General features: G+C 43.1%; 1 protein-coding gene across 1 annotated transcript in view; it reads left to right on the forward strand.

The window, feature by feature from the left end:
• Nucleotides 1-1,226, forward strand: part of LOC101863522 (homeobox protein SIX6) — a gene marked incomplete at its 3' end in the record, with an annotated part of 58,380 nt that overhangs the window by 9,374 nt on the left and 47,780 nt on the right. The window contains exon 3 of the mRNA XM_005102296.2: nt 18-325. Within this exon, the coding sequence (XP_005102353.1) occupies nt 18-325 (308 nt within the window). The remainder of the gene's footprint in view (nt 1-17; nt 326-1,226) is intronic.

Below are 1,226 nucleotides of genomic sequence, written 5' to 3' on the forward strand. Positions count from 1 at the left end.
CCCCCCTCCCCCCACAGGCCATGTGGCTAGAAGCCCACTACCAAGAAGCGGAAAAACTCCGCGGCAGGCCCCTGGGACCCGTGGACAAGTACCGAGTCCGCAAAAAGTACCCGCTGCCTCGCACGATCTGGGACGGCGAGCAGAAGACGCACTGCTTCAAGGAGCGAACCCGCAACCTTCTGCGCGAGTGGTACCTGCAGGACCCCTACCCCAACCCGACCAAGAAGCGGGAGCTGGCCCAGGCGACTGGACTCACGCCCACACAGGTGGGCAACTGGTTTAAGAACCGGCGACAGAGGGACAGGGCGGCGGCCACCAAAAACAGGTCAGTTTACCAGAAGAATAATGTGATCCATAATAATAATATAGATAGTAAATAGATTATAATAATGTTTTCTTTGTCTCAGACACCATCACCACCACCCATAACAGAACGAGAATAATAGCAGCATCATCACTGTGAACAACATCACCTCTGATAAAAACTGCAACGAAATAGATTGAAACAAACAAAAACAAACAAACAAACAACCCCCCCCCCAATCTTTTTTTTGAAAATCCCGGCAAACTTTCAAAAGTTTCCCCTCAACTTCCACTGCACCTGGCTTTGATCCTGCCTCCCAAATCTCTACATTCAACTTAATAATAAGCGAACGGCCATAAATTCACTGAGGCCACGCATTAGTTGTGGTCATTCATTCACCATCATCATCAAATACCATGTCTGGTTTTTTTGGTTTTGTTTTTGTTTTTAAAAATTTTTAGTAGAGGTTTTACGGCGCTCGCAACTGCATAAGGGCATGTGAGCGCCATCCATGTCTGTGACAGACATTAGGGACCAAGATTTTACATTATTAATCTTTTGCTCGGATGCTCTGAAAAAAAAGCTACATTATCATGATCTTTCCGTTACCTATCTGTTTAGGTTCTTCAAGTTGGTTACTCCGGGTTTACCCTTGCCTTGTTTACCCTCAAGTTTTGCTAGTGAGCGCTAGATGTTCTGGTCATTACATAAACGATTAATTTAAAGACAAACTGTTTTTATGGTATATATAATATCTAATTTTAAAAAAAAGAATAACTTCATTATTTATACAGATTTTTCAATTCTGTTTCTTCCTTTATCTGAAACTTAAAAAGCCAGGCATTAGATCTATGTGTCTTCCATGAAATATGCAGATTTGTGTTTCAAATGTGTGTATCAGTGTGTGTGTGTGTGTGTGTGT

The sequence above is a fragment of the Aplysia californica genome, unplaced genomic scaffold (genome assembly GCF_000002075.1).
Source record: "Aplysia californica isolate F4 #8 unplaced genomic scaffold, AplCal3.0 scaffold00319, whole genome shotgun sequence".
Taxonomy (NCBI): Eukaryota; Metazoa; Mollusca; class Gastropoda; order Aplysiida; family Aplysiidae; genus Aplysia; species Aplysia californica.